General features: G+C 41.5%; 1 protein-coding gene across 1 annotated transcript in view; it reads right to left on the minus strand.

Annotated features, from left to right (window-relative positions):
• MPP3 (MAGUK p55 scaffold protein 3) overlaps nucleotides 1-11,591 on the minus strand; it is a 45,161-nt gene extending 33,570 nt beyond the window's left edge. The window contains exons 1-8 of the mRNA XM_072646632.1: nucleotides 10,596-11,591; nucleotides 9,261-9,335; nucleotides 8,019-8,137; nucleotides 7,370-7,447; nucleotides 6,548-6,628; nucleotides 4,929-5,066; nucleotides 3,364-3,445; nucleotides 867-952 (exon numbers count right to left, since the gene is read on the minus strand). Of these exons, the coding sequence (XP_072502733.1) occupies nucleotides 867-952; nucleotides 3,364-3,445; nucleotides 4,929-5,066; nucleotides 6,548-6,628; nucleotides 7,370-7,447; nucleotides 8,019-8,137; nucleotides 9,261-9,285 (609 nt within the window). The 5' untranslated portion in view covers nucleotides 9,286-9,335; nucleotides 10,596-11,591. The remainder of the gene's footprint in view (nucleotides 1-866; nucleotides 953-3,363; nucleotides 3,446-4,928; nucleotides 5,067-6,547; nucleotides 6,629-7,369; nucleotides 7,448-8,018; nucleotides 8,138-9,260; nucleotides 9,336-10,595) is intronic.
• Nucleotides 11,592-15,666: the final 4,075 nt, after the last annotated feature.

The raw sequence follows: 15,666 nt of genomic DNA on the forward strand, positions 1-15,666 counted from the left end.
GCAAATCACTTAAGCTTTGTCAGTCTCAGACATCCTCCAGAGAAAGAATTGATGGAGTCCTAATGCAGATTGAAGCACACTTTAAAAAAAACAGCTTTACTTTGTCTGGGGTTTCCTTCATAACATGACTAATGGAATATGTTTGGCACGAATGCATACGTATAATCTGTATAAAATTGCCTGCCTTCTCAATGAGTTGGGAGAGGAGAGAGGGAATTTGGAACTCAATTTTTTTTATAAAAATGAATATTTAAAAATTTTGCATGTGGTTGGAAAAAAATAAGTATTAAAAAAAAATACCTGTCCTTATTTCATAGGGGTGTTTGGGGATGACATAATCCCATGCCAGCTTCGGTAGCAATTAGTTTTGGTAGAAGAGTTCACAGTAACATCACTCCCATTGAAACAGGAGCAACTGAGGCTGGATGTGATGAGGTGGCATGACGATTGGATGAGAGAGAGAATGAGGGGTAAGTTGTCTGTGATATCTGAGTCCAAATTCTCCTCCTGTCTCCTGGCTAAGTAAGACACTTGCCTCCCCTTTAACACAGCCTTTGTATCCTGTAAATATTCCCTCTGCTAATTATTTCCAATTTATCCCATATTTATCTTGTTTGTACATAGCCGTTTACAGTGTTGTTCCCCCCATTACACTGAGCTCCTTGAGGACTGGTTTTTTGTCTTTGGCTTTTGTCTTTCTTTGTATACCTTCCCTTAGCACAATGACTGGCACAAAGTAGAAACAATAAATGCTTCCTTACTGTTGACTGACTGTCAATAGGCAAGTTAAAATATTCACCCTGACCCCCAGCGTTCCCAAAGTCATTGAGATGAAACATCACCTACAACTGCAAAGCAATACACACCAGAATTTGGCTGATTTCATCGGGCCGCTTATGCAGGACCACAATTCCATTGACTTCCCTTAGCTCATCTCCAACATGCACCAAGCCTGAAAAGAAGACGGAGGATAAGATAGATCAAGGAGGAGGTATCATGAAGCCTCCCTTTCCAACCCCTCACACCAAACCTCCAAGGACCCTGGCTTGTTCCATGAAGCACTTATAATAGCATTACCTTGGATGTTTTGAAAAGTAGCATTAACTCATTGTATTTCTTATTTAAAATAAATTCCAGGCACACACACACACACACACACACACACACACACACACACACACCTCAAAGGAAGAGGAGAGGGGGCACAAATTTAAAGATGTAAGTGGAGATTCATTCACTTGAATAAGCATTTATTAAGCACCTATTATGAGTTAGATAGAAGACCAGTCTTAGAATCAGGAAGACCTGGATTTGAATTCTACCTCAGACATGTACTGACTATGTGACCCTGGGCAATCAATAAACATTTATGAAACACCTACTATGTGCTAGATGTTGTACTAAGCACTTGAGTCAATGTAATTTCTCAGTTTCTCAGGCAAAATTTTAAGAATATAGTAGTGTGAGAATTACTTGCAGCAAGTAACATTTTAATAGAGTTTCACTTTATGACAGTAAAGGTCATGTGTTTGTATTTCTACAGGCACATTAGGCTGAGCATCTGCTGCCCTTGACCAGGTGAAACCTCATATTAAAGACAAGACTGACTGCATAAGTCAGGGTTTTATTGTCCTCTGTTTTGTATTGTGGACCCATAGATCTCTTTTCACAATAATGTCTTGAAATAATTGAAGGAAATGATAAATTTCAATTAGCAAATATAAAGATGCAATTTTTTTCTTACTCAAGTACATGGACCCCCTGGATTCTATCTACAGATACATTAGCGGTCTGTGCACCCCAGGTTAGGAACCTCTCGTATAAGCCAATCTAATGCAGTGCTTCTCCTAGTTTGATCCAGGAATTACTGAGAGGTCCTTGAGACCCTTTCAGGGGGTTCTCAAGGTCAAAATAATACTAATAATTCTAAGATGTTTTAATTTTTTAACATGGTAAATATCAATATACAATATATATAATTTATATACTAAGTATAACATACAACATGTGTGTGTGTACACACACACACACATATATGTGTATGTATATATATACACACACACATATATACCCATATAAACAAAAGCTTTCTGGAAGGTTCTCAATAATTTTAGGCATATAAAGGGGACATGAAACTAAAAAGTTTGAGAATCACTAATCTAATTGTTTTATTTTGTCCCAAGTAACTCAAACATCACCATCCAAGTGCCAGAGAAGTTGCTGATCTACACCAGTGGAAGATGTTTCCATACAGGGATTTCTCTATACCAATAAAACTTTTTTTTTAATGTGTAAGGCACTGTCTTTGCACAAAGACAAAATCAAAACATCCCTGCCCTGAAGGAGCTTATATCCTACTAAGAGGATACGACATGTAAACTGATAAACAAATATAGCATAATTGGGGGGGGGGGCAATGATTTGGGGAAGGGGAAGAAAGTCTTAACAACCAGGCAAGTCAGGAAAAGCTTCCTGTAGAAGGTAACACACACATTGAGTTTTGAAGGAAGTTAAGAGGCAGGAGTGAGGTGGAAGTGCATTGGGAGCCAGCCTGTAGGAAGGCACAGAAGAAGGATGTGCTTTAAGATGTCTTAATCCACATCTATCTCTGCCTCTGTGTTATTAAAAATTAAAAATTTTAGAATTTTAGAAACCTTTGAAACAGGGATTCCCACTGTTCTTTGTTCCAGTTCCTAAACTTTACCCTGCCCCTTTATCCCCAAAGTTCTCCGTGGTCTCTGCTTACTTTACTTAAAATATGTTGGGGGGGGGGGGGTAAGGCAACTGGGGTTAAGTGACTTACCCAAGATCATACAACTAATAAGTGTCAAGTGTTTGCAGTTGGATTTGAGTCAGGTCCTCTGACTCAAGTACAGGTGCTCTATCTACTGTGCCACCTAGCTACCCGTACTTATGAATTAAAATTTCTTTTTTCTTTTGGGACTTTTGATAAACACTCTATGTTTACCTTTGACTAGTAGTTCTTAACCTTTTTTGCATTGTGGACCCCATTAGCAGTCTGATGAATACCACAGACTCCTTAGAACCATGTTTTTAAATGCATAAAATAAAATACATAGAATTACAAAGGAAAATGGTAGTAGCAAAATAAAAATGTATTGTTTATTTCCCTACCCAAGGTTACAAACTCCCTGAAATCTATCCACATATCCTTCAGGGCAAGTGGCCCCCAGGTTAGGGACTGGTGATTTAGAGAAAACAGAAATTTCCTTCAACAGGACAAGAAACCTCTACTCCCAGTCAACAGTCTGTTGGTATATGCCTCCACTAGGAAGTGGCAAGGTTGAAGGAATCAATTTGGGGGACAGTATAACATTTAAGAAGAAGGACTTAGTCACTTACCACTCCGATCAGCTGCACCCCCTCTCATGATCCTGGCCACAATGACTGCCCCTGAGTGTTCATCTCTCCGGATGGTCGCACCCTGAATCAGACCCCCAGAGAGAAGGCGAATCACTCAGGTGGAAATACCAAATCCCAGATCCCTGAGGCCCAGGTGCTCCATGTGCCCTCCTCTGCCTCCAAGGAAAGCTAGGCAAATTAGGGTTGGGGGTGAGGGGGAAGGGGACTCTCCAACATTGAGAGGAGACAGTTCTCTCTTAAGCAAAGATCTCTGTCAACAGGAAAAGTCAATGAGAAAAATTACACCACCACCATGACCACCTTGCATCTGTACAATCAGACAAATAGTTATTAAGTTCTTCTCTGTGTAAAGCATTGGTAGAGTGAATTAAATTAAGTTAAATCTTAAATTTAAGCCAGGGATTCTTAACATTTTTGTGTGTCATAGATCCTTTTGTCAGGCTGGAGAAGTCTGCGGACCCCTTCTCAACATAAGCTTTTTAAATGCATATGATAAAATCCATAGGACTACAAAGAAAATCAATTACAATGAAAAAATTATCAATAACTTTTTAAAAGTTTATAGACTATAGGTTAAAAACTCCAGGTCAGTATTTTTTTTTTACCTATTATCTTATTTCTCACCCCCATGAGAAAGATAGGACAGGTATTATATACCCATTTTTCAGGAGAGAAAACTGAAACACTGGAGAACTCTCCATCTCTCTAGCTAAGTGATTTGTCTAAAATTACTAAGTCAGGCACCAGAGCCGAACTGGAGCTAGAATTCACCCTCCATCCCTGAATCCCAGCCGAGGCTTCTACTGCTACAAAGCACAAAACCTTTTGTTTTTTAGTAGGAGACCAAAATTTTAGCCAGATCAACAATCACATCAGCAGAAGTACAAGGGAGGGCCAGGGCTCTATAGTTTTATCAAATGTGTTTGATGGGTTGAAGGTGGGGGCTTGGTGAGTAAAATGACTTCCTATGTTTCAAAGAAGGAAATAGAAAAACCATTCCCCAATTTACTAGGAGAGTGTAAGGGAGTGAGGGGAAAGAAGGAAGGAAGAAAGAAGGGTGGGAAAATGGAGGGTTAGAGGAAGTCAGAAAGGAGGAATGAGAAGAAAGAAGGATGAGGGCTAAGGGAATGGTGTGGGGAACATGAGAAAGGGAGGATGGGGAGATAAGAAGAGGACAGGGTGGAGCAGTAAGAGGAGAGGAGGATGGGGGGTTGAGAGGAAGTAGAGGAATGAGAGGAGGGGAATGGGAGAATGAGAAGGAGGATGAGAGAATTGGGGACAGAGAAGAGAAGAATAAAAGGAAGGAAAGATGGGAAATAGGGGAAGAGGTGATGAAAGTTATGGGGAGATGGGGTATGAAAAGACAGAAAGAGAAGAATGAGAGGAAAGAAAGAGGAAGATGGAAGGTTGCAAAGAGGGAGAAGAAAGAAGATGGGAAGAAGGTCAATGAAAGGATGGGGAAGAGCGTCAATGAAAGGATGGGGAAGAGGGATGAGAGGAGAGTATAATGAGAGAATGGTTGGAGGGTGGTGCAATACACATACCAGAGGTTCTTTGTTTTTCACAAGACGGACAATTTTCACTGACTCTTCATTAAAATCTTCCTCAATATTGTCAGGCAGAGGGGGAAGAACAGGGTCAAAATTCTTCTGAGCAACAGTGTCATGTACCATGAGCACAGCCTGTAGAAGACCAAGGAAAGCTGAGAGCTATGGCCCCAAGGAAGTAGACGATGGCCCTGTGGCGGCCACAGCAGAACCACAGTTGCTAAGATGCAGAGGCCTTAGAGGGCTGATTGCACACAGGCCCATCAGAAAACCAGCAGCATGGAAAGGCCTCCCAGGGAGGCTCCCAGGCAGAAATATCCCTGACTTTGTAGCAAGGGTAGCCTTTCCATATGGCTATGAACTATTCTCCCCCAATGGTATTAACCACATCACACACAAAAAACACGTGAGATGAATGAGCTGTAATTTTTTTAAAGAGAAACAAAATATATGCCCATCAATTGGTGAATGCCTGAACAAATTATGGTATATGAATCTAATGGGATATGATTGTACCATAAGTCACTGTAGATGTGGAGAATTTAAAGGAAAACTTATAGGAAGAGACAAGGAACAAATAAAATGCACCTAACGGTACAGTTAGGGAGTGAAAATTTGTGATTTCTTTGGTACACGGCACTGTCAGATGAGAAAGATCCCTCTAGGAATGCAAGCTGGTACTTCTCTGTAATTTAGAGCCTGAGAAAATTGCCTAAAGCACTAAGAGTTTAAGTGACTTGTCCAGGGTCACACAGTCATCATGCAGAACATATACACAATGATCTCTAAAAAAAAAAAAAAAAACAAGCTGGTGATTTCGTCAGTTCAAGAAACTTCCAATGAGGAAACTCTCTCTGCCAACGCACAGTGATTACAAGGATGTAAATAAAGTCAGCACAGAGAAGCAACACAGTTCTGGTCAAATGCCAGTTTTTGGAAGTTAATGGATAAAGGGACGATTTCATTTTTGTATCCCCAGTGCCTCGCACGTTGCTGTTCTGTCATTCCATTTGGGTCTGACTCTTCATATCCCCATTGGAGTTTTCTTCGCAAAGATATTAGAGTGATTTATCATTTCCTTCTCCAGCTTATTTTACAGATGAGGAAACTAAGACAAACAGGATTAAATAACTTGCTTGAAGTCACACAGTTATTAAATGTCTGAGATGGGATCTGAACTCAGGAATTCCTAACTCCAGACCTGGTGCTCTATCCACTACATCACCTAGGTGCCCAACCTTGCACATAGTAAGTGCTTAATAAATGCTGTTGACCGGCTGATCCTTCCTTTCTGTTACCAACCAACAAACTTTTTCAGGAAAAGTATTTTCTTAAAAAGGTTGTTAGATTTGAGAAGAGGGAGAATAGGAGTTAAAAAGATGGAAGATGGGGTTGGGGGAGATTGGAGTAGAGGAGGATGGAGGAATGAGAGGAGGGGAAAATGGGGGATTAAAAAAGAAGACTAGGGGATAAGAAGAGTAGAGGACAAAGCGGAAATCATTTTGGGGGGAGGGGGTAAGGGAGATGCTTGTTATGTCAAAACAAAATATATCAATGCCATTAAAAAAAGAAAAAAACTATCTGGTCCAGGACTTAGAAATGACAGGGGTCAATACCCTCAGATGAGGAGTGGACAGCAGCTGGAGCAGCTCCCTCTCATCACTGTGGACTGATGCAGCTTGCAGCTCTTCTATAACCTAAACAGAGACAGAACACCAGAGGCATAAGGGAATTAGCTGAATGCTAAACAACTTCCTACTTATTATTATATTATCATGGTTTTTCCAACTGTTTCTAAGCAATTTCTTGGTCCAAACAGTTGCTCCTGGAACTTTTGACCCATGTTCCAGCCCCAAACAGGCTGCACAACCAAGGGGTCCTGTTATATCCTTGTCTGCTCAGTAACTGGGGGATGGATGCCAGGCATTGTAAACTCCGCGAGGCTCACTGCTCCCCAGTAAGAACTTACACACCAATAAAAGTTAGCAGGTAAAATCAAGAGCTGAAAGAGACCTAACAGATCATTTTATTCAACCTCCCCACTTTACAGAGAAAGAAACGGAGAGGGGGAATTGATTTACTCATTGTTACAGAGCAATCTAAAGGAAGAAGCAAGACCTGAAACCTAGTTCTCATAAAGTCTCCAACTACTATGATTAGATAACATCTCTGGGATCATCTAGTAGAATCCTTTCATTTCTGAGAAAAGGAACCTGAAGCCCAGAGAGGTGGAATGCATTGGCCAAGGTTAAGTGGAAAGGCAAAGGCAGAGTAGGGGAGGTTTGGGGACTCACAGGCAGGGCCCTCTCCCCACTAGATTATGAGAGACTCAACTAAGAAGCAAAGGAGAGAAAGGCATTCCATGCCTTTTAGTTTCCAGTGTGAACTCCCTCCAGGTAAGGACAGCATGGCCCCCAATGCTGAGAGGGGAGACTTACATCCTCTGCGAGGGCCGTGGCACTGTGTAGAACTGGAGTTGGGCTCTGTCTCTCATAATAGCGCAGTTTCTCGTGAATCTGAAATGACAAGTGGGGTTCCTGGAGAATGAATGCAAACCCAGATAGCTTCCTAAGACTTCTCTCCCAAAAAAATGTAAGGATTGTGGAGGGGAAGGGCTGTAATCTGGAGCCCAAAGCATGTTACTGGCCACAGGGTTCATGACTGCAACACAGCAGACTACTCTTTTTCTGAGCCTGGGGAAGAACAAAGCTTCCTGGAGACAGAGGAATGGATGGAATGACCTTCAGGGGAGATCAAGGAGGCAAAGACATCTGGATATTTTGACTGGACCACACAGAATTTAATTGAACAAGCATTTATTAAGCACCTCCTACATAGCATGCACTGGGGATATAAAAATGAAACACCCACACGTGTGTAACAGGAGTTTGGTTTGTTCTTGTTTCTCAATGGGGGAAGGAGACTAAAGGGAGAGAAGGTAGATTTCCATCGATGGAAAAAATTTTTTAATGAAAACATAATTAAAATTTGTTTAAAGAAATGGGGAAAAATTAAATACCCCCTACCCTGAGAAACCGACATTATGCATGAAAGAAAATGGGGAGTGGGAATGAAACAAAAGTTTACCTTCATTAAGTAACTGAGGCTTTTCTCACTGAAGACATCTCTCAAGAACCCCATCTCTTCTTTATGGTTAGAGTCTGGTCTGAGCTGAGAGGTCAATAGGGCCAGGGTTTCATGCAACCCTGAGGAAAAAAAGAAGAGAAAACAAAGAGGCAAATCGGGAATGAAAACTGAAATGGGAACTTCCTGCCTTAGGAAGTTTAGAATGATAGGATTTAAAGCTAGAAGGCATTTTGGAGGTTAGCTAGTCTAATCCCTTACATTTATACATAAGGAAACTGAGGTACAGAGGATAAGAAGACTTATCCAAGGTAACTCAGGTAATAAGTGGCAGAGACTGGATTAATAATAATTAATAAAATTGCCAGGTCCTCTGACTCTGACCTCTTTAGATCATTTTTTGAGGTGACCTGGAGTTTTCCTTTTACTAGGCATAAAAATTTTTAAATGCAACATATAAGATTTCAGACTGCAAAAAAATTTTGGACAATCACACACTAGTTAAGATATATCAAGAATTCATTCTATTATTTTTGTGGTATATTCCTATTTAATCAACACTAACCCTATTTAACCAGGCTGAGACATCTACTTAGAAAGACAAATGCACAATTCAATCAATAAGAGTGGGGAAGATTCAAGGTAGGGCAGGGACAGGTCCCAAATTAGTCTATAACAACTCAGTATAAAATACCTTACATAAGGTTTTTCTCCAGATTAAGCTTGGTAAATATTTTCTAACTTATAGTTCCTTCTCCAATGTTCTTGTCTAAACTTAAATCTGGGGACACTCATGTTGTTGTTAAGTCACAACATGAGTTGTGCCTGATTCTGTGGTTTTCTTGGCAGAGATACTGAAGTGGTTTTCCTTTGCCAGTTCATTTTACAGATGGGGAAACTGAGGCAAACGAGGTTCAATGACTTGCCCAGGATCATACAGCTAGTAAGTGTTTAAGGCCAGGATTGAACTCAAGAAGGTAAGTCTTCCTGAGTCCAGGCCTGGCACTCTATACATTGCACCACCCAGCTGCCCAAGGAGACCCTTGTAGGATCATAAATTTAAGGCTGGAAGGGGCCCAACCCCAACATTTTATAGAGGCCTGGACTCATCCAATCAACAGTCCAGACAGGACTGGAGAATTGGGAATAGAGGAGAGAGAAGTAGAGTTTCCTCTATTATTTAAGCTTCTCAATGCCTGATTTCTTTCTACCCCTAATTCCATGGGCACTGGCAGAGAGACTCACCTGAATCTTCAGATAGCACTGGCATGCTTGTCTTCCCAAAAGAAACTTTCTAGTTGAAACAAGGATTCTTCTAACCTGGGGGAGAGAAGAGGGAAGGAGAATAAGACTGATTATATCCTCTCTCCAACTCTGCCCCAGCATTCATTCAGTCAGTAACTAGGAAGTGTTTATGTTCAAGTTCAGTTCTGATTGACTGGGAGGACTTAGTTCAATGAGGTAGCTCAGGCTGGAGGAAATCACTGGTGACCTCAGGCTTGGTGTGACCTGGGACAAATCACTTCTTGTCCAGGGCCTTCAGTTTCCCTCTCTGTAAAATGAAAGGACTACATTTGATGACCTCTGAGACCCCTTCCAACATTACTATTCCATGATTCTCTGATCTTTTCCTCTGACAATGAAAATTTATTGTGTTTCTTCATGATGGGACTGGGCTCAGACAAATTAATTACTTTCCTGGCTGATTATTCAGTGTTCTCCTCTATAGAGATAACTGTCCCTCCCTCTGCCCTGTTTCCTAAGATACCCTTAATACACCCTCCTGTCCTTGGTCAACCAGTCACAAATCAACAAGTATTTACTGTGTTTAACATGACATGCCTTCCTTCCTTTCTCTTTCCCTCCCATTTTACCAATCCCCCAGGCTCCAGGATGAAGGTAGAAAACAAAACATGAGAACTGTTAGGCTAAATCAAAGCAATGATTCATCCAACCTACCGCTAATAGCCCTCAAGAACGCAGTGGGAATAATATTCCCCTTTGGAGAGGCTGCAAAGGAGGAAGGGAATTGTACCTTTTGACCCTCTCCCATCCAACACATAACCATGGCAGGTAGAGCTGGACCTCAGTGATGTGTGCGCCTACCCCCCAGCTTTCCTCTACACCTCTCTTCTCCAAAGTTCCCATCCCGGTCAACTCCCTCCTTGTGTGATATTGGAAAGTCCAGACCTCTTTGGGGAATGGAAAAGAAAACCTGTAGCCAGGAACAGATTGTAGGAAGGAGAAGGGTCTTGGAGGTTGTCAAAGGGGAGGGCCTGGGAAAGGATGGATGCTGAAGCAGGAAAAAAGAAAGATTGAGAGAAAGGAGTATGCTTTAGAGGAAAGGAACACGGTCCCTTGGGGTACTGAGCGGAAAGGGTCTGAGCACCTTTCTAATTCCCTCTCCAAGCAAGGGGCTCTTTGAGCTACAAGCTCTCTATGAAGATGGGGATGTGGATAGAGTGAGGATTGGGGAGCCCCTGGCCCATACGACCCACTCTCTCTAGACCCTCTCACCTTCTCCTGTGCCCCGGGACGACTCCCTCCTTTTTCAGTTCCCCCACCGGGGTCTCTACCTACCCCCGGTTTTGAGCTCTGCCAACACGGTACGGGATCCAGGCGCTTAAGGCTGCTGTCCAAAAGCTGGGGCCGCTCTCTTGGCCAGGCCGTTCCAGCCTCTCGCTCCGCCTTTCCTGGCTCCTCCCTGCGCTGCCGCCGTCGTGTAGCGTGTGGGTGGAGGAGGAGAAAGAGATGAACCGAACACTAGGAGATAGATCTGATCCCCTTGGTCTGTGGCGCCGCCCCTCTAGCTTGCCCCATCTTTCCTCCCTGGCCGTCTCCGAAAGAGCCTTTCACGCATATTCTCTGCCCTCTGTCCCTCATTCCACGCATTACCTCAGCCCCAGGGACGCTTCTTCCTCACAATACTCTTCCCCCGCCTCCCCTCACATCTGGCCCCAGAAAGCCCGATTTCTTCAAACCTTCCCTCAGCCCACTTGGGTCAGGCTGACCCAAGAATGGAATCTAATGTTACCAAGGCCGCTCCTACTTATGGATGTTTGTGTGCGCACTTAGGGGTGAGGGGAGGGTGGAGGGAACTTAAGGGGAAAGAGAACGATGTGTAATTCTTAGTGGAAAGATGAAAGAGAGAACGTGGAGGAGGGCTTGAAAAGAGAGCCCCTGGGGGCTGGAGATTGTGTGCATTGAGGTGTGAGTGGAGAAAATGTGAGGGAAGGGCTACGAGGCAAATGTGTGGTGTTAGGACAGAGGTAGAGAAGCATCCTTAGAGCAGGTGGATGTATGGATGTGAGTGCAGGGGGTGGGGCAGTGTTGTGGAGGGAGGGATAGAATAATGTTCTCCAGAGGAGGGAGGGCAGGGAGGGTGCTTGGAGCTGGAGTGAGTGAAAGAGAGGGGTGGGGGAGAGTGAGAGTAGGGAGGAAAGGAATGTAGTGCCTGGGAAGACGTACAGAATATGTAACAGGAAAGTTGAGGAGGGTCCCTCCCACCAAGGATGTCTGGTCACGAGAGGCACTAAACTGGTGTAGTGTCAGAGGGAAAGGAAAGGAGAATTTGGATGGAAGAAGACATCGCGGAGGTAAGTAAAACCAACAGGACTGGAGTCCTTAGAGAGCACGTGGGCAAATGCGATGCATTTGGGGAGGAATCCTGGAGGTAGAAAAATTGCTCCAAGACTTGGGAACCAGGCAACCAACAGAAGTGTAAATTTTCAGTGTGAACATTTACACCTGGAAATCGGCAAACATTATTACAAATCAGGCCTCCATGTTTTGTTGACTGTCTAGACTTAAGAAAGTGACAGCCAACCTAAAAGTATGTCTACTGTACATTTTCCCCCCTGAGATTCAGTTGTAAAATATTCAGCAGCACACACCTGAATTTGTATTTCTAAATTCACAGAGGCTAGATTTTAAAAAGTAGGAACAGGAACGACCAGGAAAGAATAAATCCCCCAAACTGGGGTTGGCATTACATAGAATCCTTGAGGTAGAAGAGACCTCAGAGGTACTTAGTTCAACACCCACCTGAGCAGGAAGCCTCTCCATCCCTCACTAAATACTTTTCAAGGGCAAGTCAAAACATTACCCTTGTGAGATCACTGGTCCTCTTCCAGAACAAAGGATGATCATCAACGTCAATATTTTCATTAACATGGAATTTTCTCTCTCCCAAGGCAACTCATTTTACTTTATGAATGACTGTAATTGTTAAGACATTTTCATACATTTCATTGCCCCTTCTACTTACCTACCTCCTACTTCTGCCCTTGGGGAATGACCAAAACAAGTTTAATTCCTCTCCCCCATGACAGCCCTTCAAATACTCATATTCCCCACCTCATCTTCTCTTTTCTAAGTTTCTAAAAAGCTAAGTTCTTTTTTTAAAAAGAACTTTTCCACAATTTCTAAAGCCAGGAGCAATATTAATGATAAATGGAGGCAAAGACTGCACAAGTATCAGCCATGTTTTATTGTAGAACATGACAATGGAGAGACAGAGATTCTTAATATGTTCATAACAAGTCACAATATGCCGGGTCTAGATGAACGAAAGCAAACAGTAGGACCATCACACTTCCCTAATATAGACACAATTTTCCTCGCTTAAGCCCCACTTGTACTGGTGGGGCAGTTCCCCAGAGTTTCTTGTCCCCTTAGGATTCTAGGAGATCTTGAGTAGCTGGTGAGTATCTTTCTAATGCTATATAGCTCATAAATCCCCACTGGTCTGCTGGACCGGCAAGTAGGTGGTGCAGTGGATAGAGAACGAGTCAGGAGGACCTGAGTTCAAATCTCACCTCAGACACTTCACACTCACTACCTGTGGTGACCTTGGACAAGTCACAACCCCAATTGCCTCATCCTGGGTCATCTCCAGTCATTCTGATGAATATCTAGTCATTGGATTCAGATGGCTCTGGAGGAGAAGTGAGGCTGGTGACCTGCACAGCCCTCCCTCACTCAAAACAAAGTCAGGTGCAAGTCATGTCATCATTTCTCTGATGGGATGGTCTTCTTCAGCACACAGTGGTCTGCTACCTCCATTGATTATTATTATCAATTAGACAGCTGGGATTAATTAGCTTTTAAAAGGGATATTTTACTAAGTTGATATAGGAAGAATGGTACAAACCATTCTCCTAATAGTCTATGACATATATTTCTACCAGTACATACAACGCCCAGGGGAAAATGGACTCAAACTTACAAAGCATATGTGCAAAGCTTACATCCTGCAGTTCTTGGAAGTCTTTTTCCTAGAGTTCTCAAAATGTTCCTCTTAGTAATGGTGTAGTTTTTTTAAATTAATGAATTAGTTAATTTTTTGTTACATTTTGAGTTCCAAATTGTCTCCCTCTCTCCTTCCCAACCCTACATTGGAGAAGGTCAACTTTTGACATATATACATATGGAGCCATACAATGCATCCTTCCATATATCAGTTCTTTCCCTGGAGATGGATAACATTTTCTGTCATAAGTCCTTCACAGATGATTTGAATGATCAAATTACTCAGAATAGCTTAGTCATTCACAGTCATTCTTCCAGTAATGTTGCTGATACAACATTTCTCTCGGCATTATTTCATGCAAATCTTTTCATGTTTTTCTGAATGCAACCTGCCCATCATTTCTTACAGCAGAGTAGTATTTCATCACAATCATTTACTGCAACTTATTCAGCCATTCCCCAATTGATGGGCATCATTTCAATTTCCAATACTTTGCTACCACAAAGAAAGTTGCTATAAATAATTTAGAACATATAGATTCTTTTCCTTTTTCCCTGATCACCTTGGGAAATAGACCTATAGTGGTATTGATGGGTCAAAGGGCACACACAACTTTATAACCCTTTGGCCCTAATTCTAAATTGGTCTCTAAAATGGTTGGATCAGGTCACAATTCCACCAACAGTATATTAATGTCCCAATTTTTCCACAGCTCCTCCAGCATTTGACATTTTCCCTTTCTATCATTTTAGTCAATCTTATAGGTGTGAGATGGTAGCTCAGAGTTGTTTTGATTTGCATTTCTCTGATCAGCAATGATTTGGAACATTTTCCTATACGATTATATGTAGCTTTGATTTCTTCTTCCAAAAACTGCCTGTTACATCCTTTCACCATTTCTCAGTTGGGGAATGTCTTATAAATTTGACTCACTTCTCTATATATTTGAGATATGAGACTTTTATCTGAGAAACTGGCCACAAAATTTTTTCCACAAATTTTCTGCTTTCCTTCTAATCTTGGCTACATTGATTTTACTTGACAAAACCTTCTTAATTTAATGTAATGAAAAATTATCCATTTTACATCCCATAATGCTATCTCTTACTTATTCATAAATTCTTCTCTTAAACATGAATCTAATGAGTAATATGCTCCATGTTCCTCTAGTTTACTTATGATATGTCCCTTTATGTCTAGGTCATGTATCCATTTTGATCTTATTTTGGTAAACAGTGTAAGATAATTGGTCTATACTTAGTTTCTGCCAAATTGCATTCTAGTTTTCCCAGCAGTTTTTCTTTTTTCTTTTTCTTTTTTTTACCAAATAGTGAATTCTTATCCCAAAATCCTAGATCTTTGCATTTATCAAGCACAGGGTTACTGTAGTCATTTACCACTGTATACCTACACTCTGGAACAATTTTCCTTAATAATTTTTTGAAGTATAATGGCTAGACTCTTCTTTTGATCTTGATTTTCAGGTAGTCCAACAATTCTTATATTTCTCTTTGATCTGTTTTCCAGGTCAGTTATTTTTCTAACAAGATATTTCATGTTCTCTTCTATTTTTTTCATTTTTTTAAAATTTTCATTCACTTATTTCTTGATGTCTTGTGAAGTCATTAGTTTCACCTTGCTCAATTCTAATTTTCAAGAAGATATTTTCGTCAATAAATTTTTGGATCTTTTTTCCCAATTGTTCATAATTTTCTTGCATTGCTCATTTCTTTTCCCAATTTTTATTCTACCTCTCTTATTTGGTTTTTAAAGTACTTTTTAAGCTCTTCCAAACATTCTTTATGGGTTTGTGACCATTTTACATTTTTCTTTTAAGTTTTACAAGTTTTGATTTTATTATCTTCTGAGTCTGAACCCTGATCTTTATCATCATAGCAACTATCTATGATCAGGTTTTTTTTTAATTGTTTACTCTTGTTAACAGCCTGTTCTTGGTTGTTAACTTTATGTTAGGGTCAGATTCTGCTCCCAGGATGTGGAGGATAAGGTCTCAGACTTCAGGGATTTTTGTGTTGCTATTTTCAGAGCTCTATCTGGGGGTCTTATACTTTTTGTTTCATCCAATGTGCTATGATCAAAACTAGGTGAGGTCATTGCTCTTTCTGGTTTATAAGCAACCTTAAGTACTCCTCTCCACCCCTGAGCCATGGCTAGCCCTGCTCCCACCAACACTGCTGCAATGCTCTCATTCCCCCACAGTGCCAGAAAAGCACCACCAGACTAAATTCTCTCTCACCCCCAAGCATTCGTTCACCCCTCTGCCCTGGAACCAAAACCAGGGACTCTGCTCTCCTGTAAGTGACTGCATTCAGTCCTCTCTATCCTGAAATGGTGACCAGGTCCCACCCTTCTGTATTTCTCCAGAATGTACTTGCTCCT

The sequence above is a fragment of the Notamacropus eugenii genome, chromosome 2 (assembly GCF_028372415.1).
Source record: "Notamacropus eugenii isolate mMacEug1 chromosome 2, mMacEug1.pri_v2, whole genome shotgun sequence".
Classification (NCBI taxonomy): domain Eukaryota; kingdom Metazoa; phylum Chordata; class Mammalia; order Diprotodontia; family Macropodidae; genus Notamacropus; species Notamacropus eugenii.